The 26,221-nt window shown below is 39.4% G+C and overlaps 1 protein-coding gene across 1 annotated transcript in view; it reads left to right on the top strand.

Moving 5' to 3' along the window:
• The window catches only part of edar (ectodysplasin A receptor), a 32,575-nt gene extending 10,465 nt beyond the window's left edge, over nt 1–22,110 (top strand). The window contains exons 2-12 of the mRNA XM_022740955.1: nt 2,204–2,269; nt 5,466–5,585; nt 8,700–8,881; nt 10,558–10,643; nt 14,858–14,935; nt 15,059–15,184; nt 15,399–15,473; nt 18,034–18,106; nt 20,728–21,058; nt 21,186–21,249; nt 21,725–22,110. Coding sequence (XP_022596676.1) covers nt 2,219–2,269; nt 5,466–5,585; nt 8,700–8,881; nt 10,558–10,643; nt 14,858–14,935; nt 15,059–15,184; nt 15,399–15,473; nt 18,034–18,106; nt 20,728–21,058; nt 21,186–21,249; nt 21,725–22,110 — 1,572 coding nt within the window. The 5' untranslated portion in view covers nt 2,204–2,218. The remainder of the gene's footprint in view (nt 1–2,203; nt 2,270–5,465; nt 5,586–8,699; nt 8,882–10,557; nt 10,644–14,857; nt 14,936–15,058; nt 15,185–15,398; nt 15,474–18,033; nt 18,107–20,727; nt 21,059–21,185; nt 21,250–21,724) is intronic.
• The last annotated feature ends 4,111 nt before the right edge of the window (nt 22,111–26,221 follow it).

Raw genomic sequence — 26,221 nt, 5'->3', positions numbered from 1 at the left:
CAACAGGGTTTAGGGTGTCTCAGGGCCCCTCATATACAGCCAGAAAACACACACTTTCAATGAGTACAATATACAGTATATATACACATATATACAGCCAACTGCTTTTCTTTCTTTCTTTCTTTCTTTCATGCACACAGTACGTAGTAATTAACACTCAAAGAGACTCCATGAGAAATGTACTTAATGACAGTAATTACTGGTGTGTTTGTGTATATCTACAGTATGTGATAGTTTGTCTTACTGATCCAAAGAACACAACTATGACTTAAAATACAATACTTATAGTTTTCTGTTTTATTGTATGCATTCTGTTTAATAGCCAGAAAATATATTTATCCACTCTCTGAGTTGATCAAAGGAATCTGCATTTGATTCCCCAGGCCTTTTGACACTGATATGGTGGTGTTAGTTCTAAATATTAAATGTGACCTTGTAATTACTTGTAGATTAGAAGCAAAATAGAAATGGAAGAAGTAATTTAACACCCACAAGCTCCACAGTATTTGTGGAGGAAGCCTCAATGTTTCAGCAGTCATTCATCATGTCCTTATCTGTGCAGTCACACTGTCAGAGACCACACACACACACACACACACACACACACACACACACACACACACACACACGCACAGAATTTCATTCTGGAAGATAGGGTAAACATATTTGAAAGTGGTGGTACGCTTGGGAAAGTGCGATGTGCAGTAAAATTTACATGACTTGTAGTGTGGCCCTTAAAAGAAAAACGTGGTTATTTACTAATACATGCAAGCTGCTTGTGCTGTGTCAGTTTTTTATAGGCATTCAAAGAAAACAGGCAGAATTGCTTGGTGTTTTACTGTCAAGTAACCAGTCAGCAAAGCAACAAGGCTGCTTCAAGTTGCTTCTCTGCACATGTTCTTACAATTCTAAATAAGCTACAGTTTGATCTGTTTTAATGGGTTCTGATGGCAGTGACTGAGATGTTTATGGTCACATTATGTTTTTTTTTTTTTGTTTGTAAGTTGCTCTGAATCTTTGGATGACTAATTCTGGGCTCATCGTTTAGATCCAAACAACGGCTTAAGAGGTGATTCTTTACTGAGGACCCTCGCCAACACATCTCCTTTTCATTACAATGACGACATTATTTAGACACACTCACAAACACAAACACATACACACACACACACACACTAATGCTGCATGCTCAGTTCAGACCACTGCAGGACAAACACACAGTAAATACAATCACAAGCACGACCTTGCCGACACATAAAGAAGAAGAAATTAACAAACAATTACACATTACCACAGAGTATGTTGAGTCATGCTGGACTCTCGCACATTTTATGAAGTGTTGCCAACAAAAGTACGCCCAAACACCAGCCATCAATTCACAGTTTGAGACATTGCTCTCTTCCTTGGTGCTTTCAGGGGCTTTTACACCTTAACATGTCTGTTTTCTCACCAAAGTCATTAAGAGAATATTTCAGCTTGGTTGCTAAAACAAAAACACAATCTTGTATATGGTGTTGAAATGAATTAGGTCCACTTCATCATCGCAGCCACTGTGTTTGTGGAGGACCTGATGTAGCATCTCAACCATTTAATAACTGCTTTTGTTTAACTTGTTTTTGGTGTTTTTTTTAATATATTGATCATTTTGATTTTATATTATTCTGGGGATTTCAGAAATTGCATCTTAAACCTAATTTTACAGCCTCATTCAGTACAAAGTTACTGTGACGTAGACCTAGTACTATAGTTACTAACATCCACAGGTGTGAAACTACACCCATAAGCAGTTTTTCCTAGCTGTTTGGATAGGTTAGCCCAGCCAGAGATAGACATAACATAGAAATAGGCAGATAATTAAATGTTATTAAGTGCTATCACCAACCTTTATTGAAGCAGAAGGTTAGCCAGCGGTGATGTGTACTTGTGCTTATGAGCCAGAGGAATGCCATGGGCTGTTCTGCTGCTATTACATGTTTATTGGCGATGACGTGATGGTAACGGGACAGTGAATTCATCGGGACCACACATGCAAACACACACACACACACTGACGACACTACTGTTGGCAGGAGTGTTAGATTCATGACTTTGCTGTTTCGTAAGTGAAGTTTGGTGCACTAGCTTAAATGCATGAAAGCATTGTATGCAGTTAATGCTGTATATTTACAATAAATAAATTGTAATTTTTATCTCTGTTCCACAGGAAGAAGACGCAAAAATGTCAGAGAGGAGAGGTCAGAAGAAGTCCATTTTTCTGTCCTCATTATTAGTAAGTTTTGTTTTTATTTGTTTTAGTTTTTCTTAATTTCATTTTCCATTGCAATGTAACTTATTTTCTTTGACTCTGTCTCGATTCATTTCCTTTTCAATACACCCTCGCCCCTCTCCTATTTCTTTTTCTATTTCTCATCCTCCTGTGCTTCACCTCCTCCTTACTTTCTCTTCTTCATGCCCTCTTTAAAACACCATCAAGCAGCAGTATTTATCTAAAGTCATATTTCTGCTATTGGCCTTCAGAGACCCTTATTGCTCCAACAGTATATGGATGGCAGCCATAACTGACTCCACAGTTGGCACTGCATCATCCAGACTTCAGCTGTTATGTGCCAGCAGCTTGCACAGCTCCGCAGCACTTGTACCAATTATTCAACCTTAGAGCTTTCTACAGAGCAGATATCTTTATAATCTGACCGGGAATCTAGAGATTCGCTGCGTGTTTTGATGTTGAAACCCACTGGCGGTGCTCCCAACAGATGCCTCCACCTGACCCTCCCGCTTCTGTTTTCTTCTCATCAGTCATATAAATGTACCTACAGGCTGGCACTGGAGCCCTTAAAAGGGAAGAAATATTTGGATAAAGTCAGTGGTTTCAAGTGACTACACCGCCATCCAATGACATTACAAGTATACTGCCACAAATGTTCAATCCCCTTACATCTATAGACTGCACTTGTAAACAATATATAACAATGATAAATGACTTACCAGACATTATGCTGCTATTGTCATACAGTTCATTAGACAGAGACAATATTACTATAGAGGAGATGAGGCACTAGAAGTGGTAAAAGACATTTTTCTGACTCTATGTTGTTATAATTCACCAGCGTTCCTGCCAAATACTAACATCAATCCAACTTAGATAACTGTATGTGGTGCACATGTGCAGAGATGTATGCTGTATTTTATGGGGCCTGACTGAATATCCTCTCAAGGCATTTTGGGATGGCTGTGTAGAACTGATGTGGTGTATTAGTGTGACAGGAAGTTTGTTTTTCCAACAGTGGAAAAATATGGAGGAGAAGCTCATTATTACAGTCTCTTCAAAGACAAATAAAGTGCGGCTCATTGCAAAGTTGCACAAACTGTTGGAGAGAGCTTATGTAAACAACGCCTGCTTGTAATTGCCTACAGTGACCCTCGAATGTGTTGACACACCAACAAAGAAGAATAACGTTTTGTACAAATTTAAACATAATAATAGGATGCTCGTGTTGTTAGTTACCTCGAGGTGTCAAAGGGGCACTCCACCAATTTTACACATGAAGTCCAGTTTAAGTCAAGTTGCATTTACAGTAAATACACATCGGGTGTGTAGGCTAAAGGTCAGTTCCTTTTTGATCTGGTTTGAATTATAGACAAATTATTTGGCCTGAGATGATGCAAATACTCCATATGCACACACACACACACACACACACACACAGACACAGACACATACACAGACACACACACACACACAGACACACACACACACACACACACACACACACACACACACACACACACACACACACACACACACACACACACACCTACACTGGCAGTGTACATTTGTATTATTTACTCAAACAGCATCTTGTGTCTGTCTGCTGTCATGTGATGGTTCTGAGGAAGAAGAAAAAGCGAGGGGGATGTTATTAAAACAATAGAGAGGAGATGGAGAGAATTAGTCATGCACTCGTTTAGTTTCCCTCCATCATTTTCTGGACTGCAGATGATTTTTAAAAGTCAGTTAGTTTGTTTGGAAAAGCACAAAGTATGCTGGTAAGGCCATAAATACCAGCTGCTACTTATTACAGTGAGCCACTATGACACAATGCCACACACACACACACACAAGCAAATGCTGGTATTGTGCAAACTCTCTCATACACACACACACACACAGCCAACAATGATCTCCACTAATCTGAGTATCACAGAGGAAGAGGTCTGGGTACGATGTTTGTTTTCTTCGCTGTTTGTTTTTTTGCCAATTAAAATGATGATGCTGATTTGATGCTGACACGGTTGGTGTTTCTGAATAAACCAGCCATTATCCCATGCAGCCATTTATCTCTGTTGTTGTTGCAGATGTTGAGTGTGGATCATAATGAATTTTTAAATGTCTGAAACAGAAACAGGGAAATGTACAAGATGGTATGTGTTTCCCCCAGTTTTATAGGAAATAATAAATTAAACATGTTAAATGACAATTTATCAAGTTCATCTGCAGTCACCGGTCGACCAGTGACATGCTGTGATGCAGTTTATTTGATGACATACTATATTTATTACAGAACTGATCAATACTGTCCTGCTATCTGATGTTGAATCTTAGTGTAAATATCTGAACACGTTAAACTTGCATTTGTTTTCTAGATTTGGGTTTTACAAAGAAAGTTCAAGATAAGTAATTTAACCCAAATTAATTGCTGGGTTCACCACTGTAAGTCTGTTGGTCAGACAAAATTGAGAACATGTTTGGCGTTGAACATGCATTTTTTTTTTGTTTGTTTTTTTGACATTTTAAACATGAAAGAATAATCAATACATAAGCACCAGAATAATCAGTCCACTGAGATATCATTCTAAATGGTTCAGATAGAACTTTGCATCAGAGATCTAGAGAAGATTTAGAGAAGCTAAAAATGAATAGTAATAGTTAACAATATGATACAGAATGTATTTACATAAATGTATTTGTTTTGAAATGTAATGTCTTATTTTGATGTTCCATATCATTTATCACTGCAATATGATAACAGAAATATATATTGAAATAAAAGAAGAGTAAATCAATAAAAATTTTTTTTTTACAAGGCTCGAGCCTCAATACCAAATATTAACTTTACATATTAGTGTATGTATCCAAACTAGCCTCACCATCATTTGTTTCATCTTTTTTAATCATTTAATACATTTGTTTTGACATGTATTTTCATTTTAATAATATTGTTTAGTTTTAGCAGGTTAGATCATCTGGATGTGATGGCTCCTTCAGTAAGACATTTAAACCTCAGTTCCAGTATTAGATACAGTTTGTTATTTGCAAAGAGTAGCGAAGTCTTCTGCAGCAGCACTGTAAGAGTGTCACTGCATTAGTATGAATTTGTCATTTTTGTTCTCACACATAATGCGTTACAATTTCTTGGTCAAAGTCTTACTTTTGTCTCTACCTGTCTGTCGTTCTGTCCCTGCAGGTGTGTTGCATGTTTGCTAGTGCGGAGTATTCCAGCTGTGGAGAGAACGAGTTCTTCAACCAGACCAGCAACAGCTGCCAGGCCTGTCCTCAGTGCCAGCCAGGACAAGAGCCGCATATGGTGAGACACACACACACACACACACACACACACACACACACACATAAACACATGTACACACATGTATGAATGAAAACCATTAATTTAGGTCATAATCGTCTTTGTTACTATACTTAAGTAGCTTTTTTTTTAAGGGCACCTAAACATTTTGAGCACATTTTAAAATCAGTTGTCAGGATAAAGCTGCCAATTCAGCATCAAATTGTGACCATCCAAAATCAATAAACAGCATGAAAAACTGACCTCACGAACCTATGTGTCACTTTTGTTCAGACCACCCACAATACATACACAAACACACAGAAGTGCACACATAGCTGCACAGTGAAGAGTGCCTAAATTCAAATTTCTTTATGGTTTATTGCCCCCATTGACTTCAATGTGAAGGCATGCATTACAGTGATTGACTTGCAGTAGTCACATAGTGATTTAGCCTCCGTCAGTCAGCCTGCTGACAGCCAAAGAAAACAGAGAGAAGGTAAATGCTTCAGTGGGCACCCCGGGGTGCCACGCCCTCTTAACAGAGACAGCTGCACTGACAGCTGAACAGAGTAAATTATAGCCACTCTTGTTGTAATTTATTCAGTTTCAGCTTTTTTATATAACAATCATTCTTTTGATTGAAGTAGTTCTCTTTAGATTTAAAGTAGTTACTTGTATGCAATGGTTTGGCGTGGTTTGACCAGATTTGAAAAACAAATTCATTCAAAAAATCATTCAAGTGTAATAACCAAAACTGTCCAGAACCAAAAACCCTAGCAGTGAATTTTGGCTTCATATGTGGATCCTATCATTCGTAGTAAGAAGCTGCTAGAAGGGCCTTTAAAGCGACTGCAATCAATAGTTCAATAATAATGGTTAAAAAAACTATATTTATTATGAAAAGGGTTGCATTCAGTGATGAACCCTCAAAAGAATTGTCACCCCTCACCTCTATGGCGTGTTTGACGGTCTTTTTAGCTCATTGCTTTCATTTCTCAGCCCACATCTGAACTGTTTTGGTTCACCCTCACCACCGCTCTCACGGTGCCGTGTTCAGCCACAGCAGGCAGCTGTTCTCAGCAAAAAAAGCTCTAAAAACCCACCGTACACTACCTGCTCACCAGCAAACAGCAGACAGACACAGTTAGAGACCAGCAGGTGAACATAGTGGAGCATTCAGGTGGTGGAGACCACAAGTAGAGCGTGAATATCGGACTTACATCAACTAGGTGGCTAGAAACTCAACTCGAAGTGAATGTTAAAGCCTTCCTTCCTTCGTTCCTTCCCTCCTTAGCTCCATGAGCTGGAATGCATAAAAATCTCATGAATGTTCCCACTGTGTTTGTTTGTTTTTTCCATCCTTTCATTCTTCCCTCCTTCCTGCCTTGTGCTCACTAAGCCTCCATGTGCTTTAAGTAAACATCCAAACAATCAGTTGTGTTTGAACTTGTGAAATCAAGAGATCCACTCGTCTCTTTCTGTGACAGAGACGGCAACAAGAAGCTCAGTATTTAAAGCACAGAGCTCTGTCATAAAGAGTCATTTAGCCACTCGTGAGCTACAGAAACACGAGAGAAGAAAGAAGTTCAATCAGTGAGATGAGAGCCCTCTTTGCACTTTCTCCTGCCCGTCTGATCCTCTGGGTGCCACAGTCTGTAATTCATGTCTTCTTCCATTCCCCTGAGCTTTCCCTGCATGTGTACGTGTGTATTTATTGACACCCTTTTAATCATGGGATAACCACAGGGTTTCTTCTCACAACTTCAACAACAGAGACTTTAGAAAGTACGTGGCCACACACACTTACACACACACACACACACACACACACACACACACAGACACACACACACACACACACACACACAGACGGTGCACAATAGATCACACAATGATGAAGATGCTCAAAGCAGCTTCTAAAACGTGCATCTTGTATCCAGATTGTTTCTGATGTAGCTGGATTATATTTCCGCACTAGTTTACATGAATGTAAAGTAATTCAGTAAATGTACTGAAGTCAGACTTATATTTGTGACTTCCCAACTTTTATTGAATGTTGTAAGTGTCGGTAAGGTGAAGCGACGTTAAAGAAATGGGTAGTGAAATGTCATGTCAGCATTCATGATGCGTGAAAACTGCTTGACATAAAGAATATCTTCCCTGGCGCGACATTGTGTCCCGATGGTTTGAGACATGCACCACAACTTCCTTAGTTGGATTCTGCTCGGGAGCTTTGTTGAGTGTCATCACACACTCTCTCTAGTCCTGCATTTCCCTTCTTTCCTTTCTATATCAACTTTAAAAATGAAGGGAAAAAAAAGGCCAAAGAATTCCCTGTTTCTTATCAGTTCTTGGTTTTATCCACCTCCAGACCTCCTGGATATGCAAGTTTCAAAGAAGAGACAAATATGCTTTGAAAAGAGAGAAACTTTCAATTGGTCTTTGATTTAACGAACAGAAGCAAAGCTATGATGAGCCTGTGTACAAAAGATCCAAAGCCGGCTTTAACCCACAGCGACAAGATCCTGTCGATAGCTCAGTACAGTTTTATATCAAACAATCACAGTGAGACTTATAGACGTCAAACAGAAGGGAAGTGATATTAGATTTCTTTAAGAGGCGGTCTACTGTAGCCCAAAGCTAAGAGGCATAAGCTTGTTTTAATAGACGGATGAAAGTAAAGGGAAAATGAAAGATGAAAGTTGAAAGAGTATGTTTTTGTACGTGTGTGAGTGTGTGGCCTGTTGTTCAGCCTCCCCGCTGTGAGGAATTACCATGGGAGGAGATCGATGCTAGAAGACAGAATGATGAGGTGGTCATTTTAAACACTACCAGGCATGGAAAGCTGTACACACACACACACACACACAAACACACACACAGACCTCTGTGACCAATCAGATGTCTCTCTTGTCATTTCGAAACAGCAATGCCAGATTTGCTAAGGATATGGATGGAAACACATGTGTGTTTGCGAGTTTGTGGGGTGTGTTTTTTCAATGTGTGTGTCCACAGCACACACACATCGATCTGAAGAATTAAGTTAATTTAAAATGACATTAAATCAAATGTATTAACTGCTGAAAAATATGCAATGGTTTTTATGAAAGCGTGTGGATGTGTGTTTTGCAGATCTGTGGCTACGGTGTGAAGGATGATGACTTCACCTGTGTGCCGTGCCCTCAGGGGAAATACTCTAAAGGGAAGTATGAGATCTGCAGACGCCATAAAGACTGTGATGCCCTCTACAAAGCCACGGTCCGCGTAGCGGGAACTCCGGACAGCGACGCTGAGTGTGGGCCATGTTTACCTGGGTAAACAACACACAAACACACACACTCAAGACTCAAAAGCCATTTCTTACTGTATATAAATTAGAAAAAGGCAGATATTCAATCAAATTCAGTAGTAGATAGATCTTTGTGCATGTATCCATACACTTGCTCTGAAGTAGCATGAGTTGACATGTGAACAGACCACCCTGCTGCCTTCAGCTCAGTTCATCCCCTCACTTTGTGCACAAACGCACACTAAATCTTCAACTCCTCCATTTGCACATGACAGCTGTGGATGCAGTCCCTGTCACTTAAAAATATTAAGTCAATAAGGAACGTTTAAATGTTACCAGACTTCCTCTCCACCCTCCTCCTGTTCCTCGCTCCTCCTTCCCAGCATCCATCACTCCCCCTGCACTGATTTCTCGCTACAGACTGACTTGCTGTGTCAACACATAACTGTTTCTTTCTAACAGCGCTCAGCATGTTGTTGAATGTTGAATGCGTGTTCTTTTTATCGTACTTTTTAATCATATTTAATCTGATATTTATGAGGGAATGAGGGAAATATATATAAATATCTTAATTAGGTAGGTCTTGAAGGAATTGGCACAAATATCAGAGACTCATGATTTGGGGCTGTTGGATAACCCTCCCACTCCAACAGGGAGAGCTTAATGTTTAAATCTCCTCCTCCTGTCATCAGTCTGGATGCTGTCCTGCTGCCTCCTAGTTTTCTTGGCTCTCACTCTCCTTTCACAGGATGTTTTTGCTTTTGATTAGCGTGATTGTTGCAGGAACGAGTGCGCTCAGGAACACTGAGTTTGGTCATGTCTATGTCTGCATCTGTACTGTATACAGTATGCTGCGCTGTACGTGTGGGTGTTTTACGCTGCAGTTAACAGAGTCTATACAAGTTTGATGCTGAAAAGAACAGGCCTGAACAGTTGTTATGAAGTTCAGTTGAAGCCTGTAGCTCAGCAGAGGGAAAGGAAAAGATCCGAGAGAATGAGAATGAGTCTGTTGGGAGAAACAACTTCAGTGGCACTTTCAAATAATGAGTGTTTATGATCCACGAGTAAACTGTTCATATGGATTTAATGAATACTCCATTATTCATCATATATTATGTTTTAATAATACATAACCCATCATTCCTAATGATAGTTAAATATTTGTACATCCAGAATAATAGAGTGAAGAAATATCAGAATCATTTATTACTGAATAACTAATAATGTGTGAGATTTTTTTTTTTAAATGTACAACAAAGTATGAAAGTATGAAGGCACCAGTTAACTGCATGTACACACTCATGGATAATTTATTGTGTTCTGAAGCCTAACTGATTTAATGCCACGAGCACTCATTCACAGACTCTGGCCTTGTAGCCTCCCTCTCTCCTTTCCTTTAAGAGACGCGTCATGACTCAGGGCGATATCTGTACCAAGCCATGTTTAGTGCCTTCAGGGCATCAATTATGTGCATTTCTTCACTGAGTCAAACTTTTCACCTCAGCTGCTTCCCCATACTTATAGACTGTGTAGGTAAAGTATGTCTAGAAGGTAGGGAGGCCTCATATTATACACACCTGCCATGCTCAGGTGTGGTGGCAGATTCTTTCTCATGAAGGATCTGTCTCTGTTAAGTCACCAGTAAGCCTAACCAGGTCTTGTGTGGCCCATTTATATAGTGTATGAATTTTTGTCTCCCAGGTATTACATGCTGGAGAACCGACCCAGAAACCTCTATGGGATGGTATGCCACTCCTGCCAGAACGCACCGCGCAACACCAAAGAATGTAAGAGCAACTTCTTCACGCATTCATTTCTCCCTCCCCTTCCTTCTCTTTGTGTCCTTCCAACCCCTCTTCCCAACATCCTCTATTTGCGTCTTCTTTTCAACTATGAATTCCCCTTTTTTTCTTATTCAACATTTATCTTCACAGCTTTCTGTCCAAACACCGACCTGGTTTCCACTCAATGAAAAGCTGCCACCCATTAAAGTTTTCTGTCTAAATGAAAGGAAATAAATGACGGCAGGCTGTGCAAAAGCAGATGTACTGCATATTAAAAGCCTGGACAATGTTTTAGTGAACACTCCGAGGTCAGATGTTGTGCCGAGTTCTCTCAGGCAGTCAAGCAAATAATACTTTCTGATATTTTGGAAATTGTATGTTTGCAGTTGACAGTGGTGATGGTGCACACAGGAGTATAGCAGCCGTGTTACAGATTAGAGTTACATTATAGAGTATGTGAACAACTTTGATTATTCTGTACCTCTTAAAGTAGCAGAAAACAAAAAGGTTATAATCCTTGCCTTTGTGATTTGTCACAATACATTATTGAAATCAAGCTGCAGTATCATACTTTATTGTATTTTTTTAATTTCATAATCATTTTCAGTCACCGGTGTCTCCTTTGGGGTGATTTCCTAATTGATTACAAATAGCCCCTGCATGTTTTTCTCATTGTAAATCGGATAATTATAGTTAATTATAGTAATTATACTTTTAGTTGAAATTCATCAGTTTTAAAACGAGTAATAAAATCTTTCTCGTCTTTTCCATTCACAGTGAAGTTGCATATATCCCTGTTTTCACCCTGTTCTACTTTCCTCATATTTGCGCTACCTCTACTTCTTTGTTATATTCTTTTTAAACAGGGCTCACTACTCTTCGCTTGTAATTTTTCATTACTCTGAGTTTAAACATACATAAATCTGTTTTAAGACATGGATACAGTTAAAAGGACCATGAAAATCAGACTTCAATCCATTAGAATGTGATTAGATATTGATGATCTGTCTTCATGGCCTTGTTATCAAACTACTGGGTATCAGTATCAAAATTTAATCAAGGAGATGAATAGACTCCAAATGTAATTTCACATGTTTAAGTAATTTTCTGTAAGGTGATAATTATACATATCATAAACATGACAGTCCAAAAAGATTACTGTGAGCTGCGGAGAACGAGCCCAATATTTCCACCGTCCTACTGTGCCCTCTGTGGCTTTGTCCAGAGAGGCATTTGTCCAAATGAGGGAGCATCTGAACACTGTTTGACCCTCACTGATAGAGACTGCTATGAGAATAATATTTATGGGCTCACAACTGCTCAAAATCCCCTTTGAGTGTAATTGAAGAGCCCAGAAATGAATGGTGTTGTTATTTTGTCATATTTAATGAGTGTGTTTTGAAGGATGAAAACCCCAAAAAGCAGCCCAGGCCTGCAGAGAAGAGGGTGTGAAGTATGAGCAGCAGTATGTGTGTGTGTGTGTGTGTGTGTGCGTGTGTGTGTGTGAATAAACACTTGCTTTTCAACAGCACCCTAATTGTTTCTCCCAGGCATGGAAATGAGTGATTGATTGATGCTGTGAAGAAGTGCAAATAATAGAGATAGAATGATCAGACAAAAAACATCTATTATGGCAAATAATTTCATCAGACCTCAGATTTGTCAAGCTTATTTGGGAAGTGCTATTTTTGTGCTAATTTCAACATCTGTAAAGAAATAGATGGGTTTGTTTGGGACTTATTTCCTACACAGAATTAGATGAGAAAATTGATACCACTCCTGCATCTGGCCTTTCAGTATAAGGCCACAGCTGTTAGCTAGTTAGCTTAGCGAGAATAAAGACTGGAAATAGATAGCCTGGTGCTGTTTGAAAGCAAGTTGTTGTTTTTACACTTTGGCTTTTTTATGGGCTAAACAAGCAAGCTACAATGTATTATTTGTTGGAGCTTCAAGGCTGCCACTAGGTGGATTTTGTTACCACTGGAATGAGCTAGGGTAGCTGTTTCCCCCTACCTTCAGTCTTTATGCTAAAACAAGCTAACAGGCTGCTAACTGTAGCTTCATATTTTGCATACAGACTCAGCAGTGGTATCAAAATGCTCCTCTCACCCTCAGCAAGAAAGCTAATAATTTTCCTCTCTCGTGTGTCATGTGAAGATTTCTCATGAGAATAACCTGATAGTTTATAGCCTTTCAGGAATTGATATAGGTGTAATTACTATTGTGTTGTATCAGTTAGTAGTAGGGATTAAACTCCAGCAAAGCGAGCTGGTCCTGCAGCACAGTTACTGACATAAGTTTGATTAGCTTGGATAAAAAGATAACGTCACACAGAGCATCCTCTATTTCTCCCTATCTGTTAAATCAGGCTGTGGTACATTTTAATTTAATCCTTTTAAATGAGGGCACCCCACCCCACCCTGATAGTGAATAAAAATGGAGCTAAGAGCTGGGAGTTCTACTTGCTCAGGGTGAAGGCAGGCTGACACTCGCCATGTAATCTGTAAATTACCCTGGCTCCTGCCTAGCTCTGTTTGTGTGATAATTAAAACTTCAGTGGGTATGAGAAAGAAAGATGATTAGCATGTTAGTGCTTGCGCTGATGCTACTCTTTGGCAGGCAGATATGATGAGTCGGAAAGGCATCACTTTTTGATTTTCATTGACTATCGCTGGCATTTGACCCTTTTACTATCAGCTGCCGATACACCTAAATACTTAAAAAAGATTGTGTTTTCACTGTGGACAGACTACAGACTGCACTAACTATAAGAACACACTTATGGACCAACAGAGACACCAGACATGTGGTTTATATCACAGTTTACACAGAAGTATTTTTCAGAGGTTATACCCTTCGATTCAGCCCTGCTTACAGAGGTATCATGATTCTCACCTCAAACAAAATGCTTTGATTTTTGTTATATCTACACTGCTCGGTAATTCTGTTCCTCTCAGTTTGTTTGGACCAGAGTATCCAGAGTGCCTTGAAGAATTATCATTTTGCAGTGTTTGTTCAGCCTTTGAGACGTGATTAAGAGATGAAACCGCAAGACGCTAAACAGAATTCCAGTTCAGGCTCATATCCTTATCCAGAGAGTGTAAACACATACTCCAAGTTAATGTCTGCAGCCACAGGGCACTGATGCGTGTGTGTGTGTGTGTGTGTGTGTGTGTGTGTGTGTGTGTGTGTGAGGACATGAGTCTCAGAGACCACGGGAAGCGGTGGAGGTGTACAGTATATCAACTTAGGGAAATAAAAGACTGATTAAAATAGCTGATTTATGAGCTGCCAGGGGTTTACAGCTCCATTAGGAGTGAGGAAATGCTGAAATGTTAATGCTTGCAATAACATCATGTGATGCAATACTATTCGAAAAAAAAATTATTTTATGGAAAACCATCCATAAAATGCAAGGCCAAAGCTAACATGCCATCACCAGTGAATGATGGAGTATGAAGTCCACCAGTAACAAACTGAAATCTTACAATTTTTCTTTTTTTTTGTTGCCTTCCTCTTGGAACAATCTTTTTTTTTCTTGGAAGAAAATAGTGATGCACTATTTATCCAACTATAAAAGGAATAATTAGCTTTTTCTCTTTCATGCTGAGATTTAAATGAGAAGATTGATACCACTGTCACATCTGGAGGGTAGGCTTTGTGTGTTGCAGCCAGTTAGCTTGGCTTAGCACAAAGACTGGATACAGGGGGAATCAGCTAGCCTGGCTCTGTCAAAAGGTAATACAGGTTAGCCGTTTCCCCCTATTACCTGTCTTTGTACTAAGCTAAGCTAACCAGCTGCTGGTAGTAGCTTCATATTTACTGTGAGGACATGATAATGGTATTAAATTTTTCAGCTAACTCTTGGTAAGAAAGCAAATAACCAAATTTCCCCAAAACATTAGACTGTTATTTTAATCAAAATTAACAGTTTTGCTGGTTCTAACAGTTTTACCAATTTCACAGCGACAAAGGTTTAAATTCATCTGTTGGCTGTGTGTGGAGATAAGACATGCAACTGTGCTGAACTAGAAAATAGAAACTCAAACTTGATCATAGATAAGATTGTGTGTGTTATCCTTCTGATAGCAGTGCTCTATGGTAAGAAGTAAATGTAGTTAAGGTTTTGCAGGTAATAAATGTATGAGCGAATAGCAGGAGAAACATCCACAGTTAATGAACTAGTACTGAGGTGTGTATATGTGTGTGTTTCACAGGCATGCAAAGTACTGGACCAGGAGAAAAACCTCAAATTGACCCTGGCAGCACTACTGTGTTCCCTCACCCAGATAAAGGTATCTGCAACACGCGAACACACACACACACAAGCTTCATCTGTCTCCTGTTAAAATCCATTTTTTTTTAATCTATTTTCTCAAACACACACACACCACTAAATCATTGGCTCTATGCTTTAGGTTCCAATGGACAGGGTCACCTAGCAACGGCTCTCATTATCGCCATGTCAACCATCTTCATCATGGCCATCGCCATTGTTCTCATCATCATGTTTTATATCCTGAAGGCCAAACCCAGTGGCCAGGGTGAGAGACACACACACACACACACACACACACACACACACAGCACACGACATGCGGGGAAGCTGTTAATTCACCAACACAAAACACATCGCACGGAGGCCACCACACGAACCGCAAGCACAGCAGCACCACACACACACACACACACACACACACACACACACACACACACGGCATTTGTGTTTAATGATGTTTTGTGTTTGTGTGTCTGCAGCATGTTGTTCCGGACAAGTTGTGAAGGCAGTGGAGGCTCAGACCAACAAACAGGAAGACAAGAAAGATGTCCCTGGTGAGACAGGATACACACACAAACACACATGCACTCAATGATTAATGAGCTAACACAGACTTTAAGCTTCTTAATGACTTCCTGTTTGGTGTCTCTGACAAAGGGACTCAGTTCCACTTTCTAGCAGTAGAAACAATGAATTTGTTTACATGCACATTAGTATCATGGTTATGAGCCTTATCCTGGTTTTCATTATATTCTAGATTTGATGTTTACATGAAACATAAGTCATCTTGTTGTTCATATCCTTGTATGCATCATCCTAACACTATCCACATTTTTGGCCATATGTATGGGTTCATGGAAAGTTTATGATTTAGCACTCCATCTAGCAGCAAATTCAGGTTTCTCAAAACCGAGATAAGGGCTTTCATCCAAGTTTTTGACAACAAGTTAATAATAATAATATGATATTTAAATGCAAAAACAAATTCTTGCAATACTCCAAAAATAAGTTTAATAACTGTGAATTTGACTTTCATTTCTAAGAAGTCTACACATTAAAATAGTTACACTTTTTTTTCTTTCATAAACCAAAGTTGGTCAATCAAAGTCCACAGTACTTTGAGATTATACAGAGTACATACTATAAGATATTTCTTTTGTAATTCAGAAAGTGCAAAATGATATATTGAAATAGTTTCTTACAATGTTAAAAAAATTTAAAAAATTTAAAAAAAAATGCAGAAAATACAATACTTTAGTGACAGTAGAGACAGTTTATACTGAACTGTCTGTACAGACCATCTGACATTCTCAGTTTTCATATCTGAAAAAATAAACACGTCACTGATCATTACTGTGCCTCCATAAACTCCACTCGCACATTGCACAATTCCTAAAGAAGCCTACAAAATATGCACTCGATAACAGTTTACACTTGAACGACTTAAAAACACACTCCAAATAGTACAAAAGCACACAAAGCTACATGATTATAGTAACAAGACAAACTATAATTATTTTTTTTCTTACCCTTAGCTTTAACAACTGTAAAATTACTCCAAAGTACCCAGAGCAACACTGTATATAATTTTACTCAATCCTGCAGCAAAATCCTTTCTAACCGTAATTTACGTAACTGTATGACTGGCTTACTTGTTAAGCCCAAACATTGTATGTTATCTGTGGTCAGGCCTGCATCCCCAAAAAGATTATCCAACACTGAGCTCTGGGCTCAGCTGTTACTGATTTCTTAAAAATTGTAGCTGCAAATAGCATTTCCTTTTTTTTAACTATTTCATTTGAAAAAGTGTTTCCATCTCCTGAACAGCATGTATTCACGAATGAAGGGACACTTGAACTCTTAGTTCGTGTTAAGATCTGACCTACAACAACCTGTGCAATGCACATCACATCTGTATTAAATATGTATCAAACAAATTGAATCATCTCATCTAATCTAAGTGAATCACATTTAAATGTTAATACAGTTCTGTCTCCTATTTGTCAGTCCAGTTTGCTTGTGCATATATATGATGATTTTTAGCATGATTTATGCAAATGCAAGTGTGTGCTCGTGTACTTAAAGTGTGTGTGTGTGTGTGTGTGTGTGTGTAGGCTGACAGACCTGCAGCATGATGAGTACATCATGGTGGAATGTGAAGCTGCCAAAGCTGAAGCCATACGTTGCTTTAGGCGCCATTTCTCCTGACAATGATGCTCTGTTCAATTTCACTGCCAGACTGACTGACTAACCACTTACATGTGGTGTGGATGAGAACACACACATACACACTCACACTTACTGTGGTCACAAACACATTATGCAGTATAAGGAGGTCACTAACTTAATAATGTAATAGCTAAAAAAACATAATACAATGGTTAAAGTATGATTAGAGAATAAATATCTGCATTGTTAGTGAATGTTACATTATTATGAGTGTGTGTGTGAGTGCATTTTAGATGGCTGGTGTGTGTGTATGTGGGAGAGAAGCCCATCGCTCGGAGCTCTACCGGAGCTAGCTGTCACTCATGTAGACACTGACTTAATAACTCAGTGAGATGAAAGACACAGACGTTTAAATTCACACACACTCTCTGTTTCTCTCTCTCTCACTCACACACACACTCTCACACACACACACACACACACACACACACACACACACACACACACACACACACACACACACACACACACACACACACACACAAACATTTGTTCCACTTAGGTATTCACTCATTACGCTGTCTATCCCTATCAGTATCCATGATGTAAGTGTAATTTAACATAATAGTCACCGTAATCATTTTATACAGCGTTCCAACTGCAGTTCCTCTGTTCAAGGTGTAAATCCTTTTAGTCTAAAGATTCTTTGTTCTTTTGTGTTCTCCATCTCATGCAAAAGTCTATTAAAAACTCCAGGTTTAATCCAGTCTTAGTGACAAAAGAGCACACAAAATACCATTTGAGATCTTTTCTGAATTTACATCTTTAAATTAGCAATGGCATTACTGAAGTTCTCTCGCTTTATTTGATATGTTTGAATTTATGAGGAAAAAAACAAAAAACAAACACCTGTAAACCTCTATGTCTTCTTGTTTTCTCTCGTAGACAATGTGGTGATCTACTCAGAAAAAGACGAGTTTGACAAACTAAAAGCTACTCCCCAGAAGACGGTCAAAAGGTGAGACACACCTGTTGATTCACACTGTTACTCCTTGGTTGATCAAACGAAGAGCAGACGCACTTAAAGGATTCTCAGTGATTAATGGTTAAATCAACACAGCTTAACTAACGCTCTGTGTAGCGGGAGAATCAAACCCAGGATTTGGTTTAAAAAAACAAAAACAAAAAAAAACATCATACAGCTGTTATGAGCTGTAAAATATGTTTCCAATGGAGGATATGGTCCTTCATTGATTATGTAGTTGCTTCAAGTTTTTCTTCTCTAACTTGACTTCCAGCTGTATTTTAATGAATCCACTGAGGTTTGAAAGGGATTTACAACACTTACAAACTTTTCTTGTACAACCAGCCCATTTTCACACCAACACAATTGCCTTGTATTAACTAATGCAGCATTTTAATGTTTGTCTGTGAATTATATTATCTTTATGTGTGTATACCAATTATGTATATTTATGCATCATTTTGTGCTAATAATGTGCGTTATGAATAATTGTCCGTGTCCTGTATGGATAATATATTGTGTACACATATTTGTTAAACACAGACATTGTAGCCTGATCTTTGAGTTTGTATAATTGGTGTGTATGTGAGAGTATATGTGTGTGTGTGTGTGTGTGTGTTTGCATTTGAATGTGGCGACACAGAGACGCTACACAAAAGAAAGAAGCTTTTATCATTTTCTCAGCATCTGCCCGTAATTAAGCCACCACAGAACAAGTCACTGCAGTAGTAGTATCATTGCTGCTGGCCTTTTCTTTTTTTTTTTGCTGTATCCACGTATATGTGTGTGGGTGTGTGTGGGTGTGTGTGTGTGTGTGTGTGTGTGTGTGTGTGGCATGTTAAAAGCAAGTTCAGCTGAGTTTTTTGTTTGTTTTTAATGAAGCACACAGCCATTATGTGGCTTTGGAGCGAGCAAAGAGGTGGGTTTTGGCGGGGAGAGGGGGTGAGGTATAACATAGATGAGCCCTGAAGGCAAGCAAACACTGAGAGACGGACAGAGGAGGTAGTTGTCGGAGTGGATAGGGGTATTTATTCCAGGCTTCACCTAAAACCACCACCAGGTGAAAGCACGTCCTGGCAGACAACAAAAGAACGACAGTTTTCTCACCTTCGTCTTTCTGCATACATCTCATCCCCCATGTGCAGACAATGCTGCTTTATAGGCACTAGTGGCTAATGTGCAGGAGAAGTGTGGAAATACATGATAGCTCGCATACCCACAGTGAACCTTTGTGCTCAGGGTGTTATAGTGCTTGCAGCATACATGCTTAGATTGATATGCTGTTCAAATATATGGAAGGGATATAAATTAGAGCATGCGCACACACACACACACACACACACACACACACACACACACACACACCTCAGCATCAATAGCAATAAGCAGTGTGGTATAGCAGCATGCCAAAGGATGTGCTAACTCACTAGTGTGGCTGCCAGTGTGGGTGTTAGATGTCCGGGAATGTGGGCCATTTTGTGTGTGTGTGTGTGTGTGTGTGTGTGTATGTGTGTGTGTGAGTGTTGAGGAAAAGAGTGTGGGACTGCGAAACAATGGCAGTCTCTGTCAACAAGGTGCTTTTGCGAGAAAATCCAGAGCAAGCACAGAGAGGGAGAGGATGGGTAATAAAATGATATTACACGGTATCATGTTGTAAAACGCCGGGCTATTTCAGTCAATCACAGGAACAGCTTAGAAACATCAGCAGCTATAGCAACAACAACAGCATTCTTCTACGACTCATTGTCACTGGTCAAAAATCCTGTTAAGTTTGCAAAGACAGAAGTCATTCTGTGTGCATTAATTAGAGGCTACTTACCTTTAATTATGTTCTACAACAGCAAAACTAGATGTATGGCAGACAACTAGAACCAGAATTAGTGCTTATACACGGATATGTCTAAGAGCAAAGCAGCAGAGGGAGGGAGGTGACATTTAAGAAGATAAAAACATTCATATCAGGGGTAAACACTCAGTTGCCCGTTCATTAAGCAAATAGGCTAATTAACTGTCAACTGAGTGTATTTGCAATTTACCTAAAATTATGAGTTTTTTGTTTTGCAACAATCTTTGTTCATACAGACATACTTGCTTGGAGATTTTCATCTCTGTACAATGAAAATAAGATGGAACACATTTTACCGCAAAAGGGAAATGTGATTACGTGTGTGTTACTCTGGCTTTTGTACAGATTAAACAAGACATGATCTGTTAAATAGTGAGCTTTATCTGTGCTGATAGCTGTGTAGATACGACAATGGTATCGATCTTCTCATCTATCTTGGCAAAAAAAACAAACCCGCAGTCCTTGAACTATTAAACAACAACAAAAATAAAAGAATCAGATTTAAGTAGGTACTAAAATGTGGATGTTGCATGTGTACTACTAATAAACATTGTGATAAAAAAACAGTACAAAATATATAACACTCATGTTGCACTTTTAATTGTTAGCTGTGTCGCATAGCCCAGAATCTATAGCTTCTATGTAGGAGCTCCAGCAAACTGGGCTGGAGACTGTGCACATTTTTTAACAGTGTGCATGATCTCAGTGTTTTATGTAATACCAGAGAATATGTGCACATGTGTTCAAACATCTGTCTTTGTGTGCGCAGTGAAAACGACGCGTCATCAGAGAACGAGCAGCTGTTGAGCCGCAGCATCGACAGTGATGAGGAGGCAGCATCTGAGAAACAGGGATCAGCTGACACCAATAACCCCAACCCTAACTTGTGCCTCGTCAACCTGGGCAATAAGCCCGACCTCTGCCTGCTCTCTCTGGGGCTGCTAGAGAGCGACCGTGCCTGCAACGGGACCCCCACCATCACAGCTGGCCAGGCCAACAACATCCCAAGTCCCAACCACATCGGCAACGTCAACCACATTGCCAGCACTAACCACATCAGCAGTGTGAACGCCATCAATAACAACAATAAAACCCCAGGGGTAAGAAAGAAGGAGCTTTTTAAGATGTTACTGCTGTAAAAAAATATGATTATGAACAGATCCTCAGTTCAGTGTCATCTGGAAATCACAAAGTGCTGATATTTTTTTTTTTTTCTTAACCGCACAGATGCTACAGAATCGAAGGAAAAAGATCCTGGATCTATATGCCAGAACCTGCAATGTGACAGAGGGTAAGTCTGTCAGGAAAATATCCATCTTACCGAGCCTTGTAATCAAGAACTGATTTCTGCCAATACTATGGGGGGCCTTTTGCTTTTTCTGGTTAGGAGGAACTCGTTTTATAAACTGTGTTGTAAGTGAGAAATTATAATGACTGTCAGTTTCAAGAAAATTGCGTCAGGAAGTCGTTGCATCACTACACTGGCCATCACTTCCACAAGTAAACAAGATTCAGACTAAATCAATGGCTAGAATTAGTGAAGAACTAAAGACGTGTGCATGTTTGTTTAAGGAAATAATATTTTTAGACAATACTCATGATATTTCAGTCTGGAGCAAAATGGTGGACAGACCAACCCACCCACACTGCCATCCCTGGTGCAACCCCAATAACATGACTAAAAATGAAGTTTGATTCAAATTCCAACATAAGTGACTATGTTAGTGTAATATTCAGTCGGTTCTAACACTGCTGTTCTTCTCCAGGCCTGAGCCCCACGGAGCTTCCCTTCGACTGCCTGGAGAAGGCCAGCCGCATGCTGAGCTCCTCCTACAGCAGCGAGGCGGCTGTGGTGAAGACTTGGAGGCACCTGGCCGAGAGTTTCGGCCTGAAGCGCGATGAGATCGGCGGCATGAGTGACGGCCTGCAGCTCTTTGAGAGGGTGAGCACGGCAGGCTACAGCATCCCCGATCTCCTGACCCGCCTGGTACAAATCGAGAGACTGGACGCCGTGGAGTCACTCTGCTCGGACGTGCTAGGCAGCAATGAGGTGGCGGCAGCGGCCGGTCGGCAAGGCATAAGCAGTTTTCACAGCCAGCTGGTCTGTCCATCACCATACCCATCTCCCTCCCAACGTTGTGCCAGTGTCTAGATATGTGGTGCAGCATGGACTTCAGAGACTTGGATGCCTTACAGTATACATATATGTAGGGACAGACTCTGCTCTGACAAGAAGGGCAGTACATATACAGTATAAACATTACCCCCATCACATGAAGAATATCAGTGGACCTTCACAGGCACAATCCTTTTCTCCCATCATGGGTATTCTCTGCTAAGAAGCTAGCCATCTGAAAGACTCCGTATGGCCTTCATTTTTGTCTTTCTAAAGTGTTTGAGAAACACAAAAATAAAGGATTCTTCTGATTCAGATTATTCTCTAGTTTGGTAGTTCAGGTATTTGCTCCTCTGCAAAAACACCATAGTCAGAATTAGTTTCTATTTTATTTGATTTTTGCCTTTATCAAATTCTATGGAATTTTAGCAAAAACAGCTGGTTTAACTGTGCGCTGGGCGCAACAGAAGAACATTTTAAAGCAAAAACAAAATTCAGCAAGCAATTTTAAAAAGTGCCTTTCTTGGCTATAGTCCATTGTAAGTGGGTGTAATGGGGATGCCTTCTTCGCTGTCCTCTCACTGAACCTTCTGCTCCATCCCGCTGCTGACATGGCTCGATTTGTGTCTGTATAAAGGAGGCGACCTGGTTTGACCGCAGCATCAGTTAACATTCATGACTGCGCCTTTGGCTGTGCTGTCATCATATAGGAAAGACAGCAGATAACGAGCCCCCTACTTAGAATGCAATCATTATGGCCAGCTGGAAATGCTAAAACATCATTCAGCTCCACTTTCATCTGGTAAACATTGCTTGTGAACTCTGGGCATTCAGGGACACCCCTGTGTCCCTTGCTGAAACGCGATGTCACCAGCAGAAACACAACTGTAGTCAAGAGTAGATTATGGTATTTTAATTTTTAATGAATTATCTGGGGACATTGTGTCGGCACATTTAACTAAATGCTTAAGGCTGATCTTTGGAGTGTCAATCCCATACAGTTCATGAACACAGTATTTCTCTGCTGTTTGTGCTATGCCTCAGCACAGTATGGAAATCTACAACTTTAACACACACACGGACAAGCATGCTCTCTTGCTACAACTACTTCCTCAGCAGTGACCCAGTCTGTGACCCCTCCCTAATAATATCCCCCCTCCCCCTATTCCCCTTTTACCCCAGTGCTGAGGTCTAGTGCTGCCGCCAGTCCTAATTATTTGGCGTGTGGCTCCGCGGGCCCCTAATAGGCTGAAGTGTTGTGGTTTACAGAGCGGGTGCAAAGTGCCTGTGATTTCCAGCACCCAATTAAGCATTTAGGGCCACTTAACCACTGAAAGCCCAGTGGAAAAGCTGTAAAAACCCTGCATTAAAAGAGAGATGCCACAGCAGAGGCATGACTAACTGCCCCCGGGTTTTTTGCAGTGTGAACGGTGCAAGAATGCAGCTGGTCGTGGTGGAAGCAGCGCTACGGTCGTCCTATAACAACTGATCTTTCTCAGCTTTTGTGGTCGACTCAGTCATGCTCAGACAGGATTTAAGCTCCCCTCTACCCTATGGGACCAATATAGCAAATGAGAACAATATGCAGTTGTGTGAGTTGTCCACTTCTGAAAAGCAGCTGAGGCCAGTTCAGTGCTGTATGTATAGAGACTGTGGGAGACTAAGCATCATTGTGAGGAGCGTCACATTAAGGGCTCATTTTAGCTCCATTAATAGTGATGATGTTAAAAGATAAGATGCTGCAGGTCAACGTCCTGTTTTCTCTAGTGGTTAAGCTTCAAAACTCAGCAGTAAGCTGTAAAATTCAACTTGCTTTGATCCCATTTCCTGGGAATAGGACTGATCTTTATCTAATGCCTGATGTTGTCAGCATAATGTCCCGTGACTGATCTGCACAGAATCAAACATATCACCTGCTGCCAAGTTCTTTTCCTACTGCTTTTTGTTCACATTTTACATTGCAAACTCTGGGGCTGGACTCCAGCACTTTAAATTAATTAATGTGCATGTTTATCAAGCATGTATTCATATTTTATTTCCTTTAAGATCTGCCTTTTGTCAAGGCAAATAAAAAGCTCACATTAAATGCCTTCTAAGTGCCTTCTTAGAGCAGGGTTGTTTTCATCAGATCCAATTCAATTCAAAACAGGTTGAACTAATTATTTTTTTCTGTTTTCTGTTTTATGCTGTTGAACTTTTGTAAATAATCTAATTGCTGGATTGAATTGAAATGAAATGGATCCAAGCCCTGTTTTCAGGCAGGCACAGATCTTGTCTGACATACAGTATATTATGCTGATAGGATGATACAGAAGCCAAACATGGATTACTTACCTCAGTAGCACATACAGTATAACAGAACATGTAGAAACACACACAAACTCATCACAGAACCAAAGTGTAACTGTATATATAACTTATTATTGTACATAATGTATACATTAATAAAGATGTAATGCAAAACTGCTCTGGCATTTGACTTTTGTTTGAGACACGTCACTATGGATTGGACGCTCAGCAGTTCACAGTACTTGGGTTAACAGTATTATTAAGACCTTTCACAATGCTTATATTGCATAAGTACACTGTTATAGACTTGCCTCAATGCAGGTATTTCAAGCTAAACTAACAAAACTAAGCGTCTACAGCCATGTTAGCAGCTCTGTAAGGCCATATTTAGGCTCAGTGGTGCTTTGAGCTAAGTGCTAAGGTCATCATGCTAACATGCTCACAATGACAATGCTAACATTAGCATGTTAGGCAGGTTTAGTGTTTACCATGTTGACCATTTTAGTTTAGAGTGTTAGCGTGCTAGCTTTTACTAATTAGTACTGAACACAAGGTACAGCTTGATGCAAAATACATGTCATTAGTTTCATAGGTATTGGTCACAAGGTAACCAAACTGACATCTTATCTTCTTAAATAAAGTATCTATCTATCTATCTATCTATCTATCTATCTATCTATCTACCTACCTATCTACCTATCTTGACCTGATGATGGCTAGAGAAAAAAAGTCTGGGGATCACCAGAGTGATTACAGTCCAGTTCAGAGTTAAAAGTAATCTATACAATATTTCTTTTATACATTTCTCTCAAAAGCAGGACTGTCAACCTCATGGTAGAGCAAGAAAAACTCAAAAAAGAAAAGAAAACCCATAACTAAAAAATGTAGTACCAATCCGTCCAATAGTTGTTGAGATATTTCAGTCAGGAACAAAGTGGTGGACCAAGTGACAGAATGTCATTACCATCTATTAAAAATGTGATGTAATTATGCCAATAAAATAAAACATGACCAGCACAGACCCTTAGCTAAATATGAAACAAATAATAGAAAAATAATAGAAATAATAGATAAATCGAAAAATATTTATATTAATAATTATAAAATAATATTATATTTATAAAGATGTACGGGAAGCAAGGAGAGGGATTTTTTTTTTTTTAAAAAACAAACCTAAAAATGTTTTTTTAAACATTAGCATATAAAATGGAGTAATGGAATAATTAACAAAGGTTAAAAGTAGAACATATTATTATCAGTTTCTTTCAATAAGATCAATATCCTTCAATACAACCACCAGTAGCCTATAGTACTGATTAAATATACATATATCAGTCATATATATATCATGTCAGAGGTGAATGACACTGATACACAGTAAATGATCCCATGTAGTGGTCCATCCTAGACTGTTATTCATCAACCATTAAAGCAGACACTGACAGGGTCGGTTAAGGGCTTAGAGACACCAAGTGGAAAATCGCTAATCACACAGCTCATTCAAAACGCGAACAGTTAATTATAGGTCATTAAATGTGACATATTAACTAGATGGTTCATCAAATGAGAGATGATTTCATTGGAAAAAGACTGTAGGACAAGATTAGTAGACGATAACTTCATTCAGGCATTAGTCCTCGCCCTCAAATGTACTTTCATCTCCTCCTCTGGATTGCTACTGCAAAACAAGAGGCCAAACCACTTTCTCCCTTTCAAATTAAACTTAATAACCTGTTTCTCCTTATTGTATAGCACTATCTGTATGAAGGTTTCTACATTTCCATTATTATTTACTGTTAACAAATGATAAAGAACAATACAAAACATTTGTGAACAACATTTTCTAGATACTTTTCAA

The sequence above is a fragment of the Seriola dumerili genome, unplaced genomic scaffold, assembly GCF_002260705.1.
Source record: "Seriola dumerili isolate Sdu_G_001 unplaced genomic scaffold, Sdu_1.0 BDQW01000052.1, whole genome shotgun sequence".
NCBI classification, from domain to species: domain Eukaryota; kingdom Metazoa; phylum Chordata; class Actinopteri; order Carangiformes; family Carangidae; genus Seriola; species Seriola dumerili.
This window is presented reverse-complemented; position numbering and strand designations above follow the sequence as displayed.